The sequence below is a fragment of the Colobus angolensis genome, unplaced genomic scaffold (assembly GCF_000951035.1).
Source record: "Colobus angolensis palliatus isolate OR3802 unplaced genomic scaffold, Cang.pa_1.0 Scaffold135, whole genome shotgun sequence".
Classification (NCBI taxonomy): Eukaryota; Metazoa; Chordata; class Mammalia; order Primates; family Cercopithecidae; genus Colobus; species Colobus angolensis.
This window is the reverse complement of record NW_012114433.1, coordinates 3,565,210-3,566,845: the sequence shown is the minus strand read 5'-3', so window position 1 is coordinate 3,566,845 and position 1,636 is coordinate 3,565,210. Positions and strand designations below refer to the sequence as shown.

The window sequence follows — 1,636 nt, the reverse complement described above, 5'->3', positions numbered from 1 at the left end:
TCCGTCTCAAAAAAAAAAAAAAAAGTACAAATGTTAGCGGGGCATGGTGGGGAGCACCTGTCGTCCCAGCTCCTTGGGAGGTTGAGGCAGAAGGATCGATTGAGCCCAGGAAGTTGAGGCTGCAGTGAGCCATGATGGTGTCACTGCCTTCCAGCCTGGGTAACAGAGCAACACCCTGTCTCAAGAAAAACCCAAAAACCAAAACAAAACCAAAAAAAAACCCTTAAAAATGAAATGCCCACCATTGGTTTCTATAGCTTAAGGAAACCTCTGCTAAGACCTTGGCTAATAATTGCAAGTGCCAGAAACAGATGATTTACTTAAAGGAAAAACAAAAGTGCACACACAGAGATGCACGATCTTTCAGAAAATCCCCATGGATCTTTATTATCCTGTAGGTTTTTCCTCCAGAAGTTTGAGAGTGGTGCCAGAGAACTGACCGAGTCAGAAACCAAGTCCTTGATGGCTGCTGCGGATAACGATGGAGATGGAAGAATTGGAGCAGAGGGTACGTCCGCGCCTGTACGTAGCGTAAAACACTCTAGCTCAGGAAGCATCCGTGAGAGCTTGGGCTGTGAGATCAAACCGATGTGGCTTACAATCTCCCTTTCTTAACCTTACTGAGCCTCAGTCTTCTCATCTGTAAAATGGGACTAAAGTAAGGATGCAAATGATGTGTGTAAAAACCCTGGCATAATGCTCGGCAGGTGCTATAGAAGCTGGTCACACTGGTCATTGCCTAGGCCCTGCAAAAAAATCCTTCACCTGACTAGGGGGCTAGCTAGCCACCTGGCCAATTATTTGCAAGATGCCATAATGCACCTGCATATAGCACAAGGAATTTCCACCAGTGGGGTTTCAACCTCTCAGAATAAGGGAAAGATTTACATCCTCAGACCAGGGTCCATTGGCGTGCGTATGAAGGCCTCTTCGTTTTCAAGGGTTTAGACAAATATTTTTTATTGGACATTAGCCCGCCAAGTGGATAATATTAAACAGAGAACAAATAAGCAAACCTCATTTACTGCATCTTCCATAGGCAGAATCCTAGGTTTGAGCTTTAGAATACACTAGCACAGCTGTAGGACTATTTTCACTTGCTTTTGTCACGTTGCTAGTGTGCTTTTTAGCTACTTTGTGCTGCCAATTCAGCAGAACGTATGGTGGTCCTTCTGGTGGTGCCAATTTGAAATTTAAAACTGCTACATTAGATGCTTATTAGAAAAAAAAAAAAAAAAAACCTGTTCAAAATTACACCACTATTGCTTACTACATGGGAGTTAATGCAGATAGATAGCTCATAAAAACAGATCAGGTAAGGGGGATTGACTTATTTAAACATAACCACAGGCTGGGCATGGTGGCTCAAGCCTGTAATCCCAGCACTTTGGGAGGCCAAGGCGGGCAGATCCCCTGAAGTCAGGAGTTCAAGACCAGACTGACCAACATGGTGAAACTCCGTCTCTATCAAAAATATTAAAAACTAGCCGTGTGTGGTGGTGGGCTCCTGTAATCCTAGCTACTTGGGAGACTGAGGCAGGAGAATCGCTTGGACCCAAGACAGAAGTTGCAGTGAGCCGAGATCATACCATTGCACTCCAGCCTGGGCAACAAGAGCGAAACTCTGTCTCAAAAA

General features: G+C 44.6%; 1 protein-coding gene across 1 annotated transcript in view; it reads left to right on the top strand.

Moving 5' to 3' along the window:
* Nucleotides 1–1,636, top strand: part of OCM (oncomodulin) — a 19,044-nt gene that overhangs the window by 9,750 nt on the left and 7,658 nt on the right. The window contains exon 3 of the mRNA XM_011934390.1: nucleotides 399–508. Within this exon, the coding sequence (XP_011789780.1) occupies nucleotides 399–508 (110 nt within the window). The remainder of the gene's footprint in view (nucleotides 1–398; nucleotides 509–1,636) is intronic.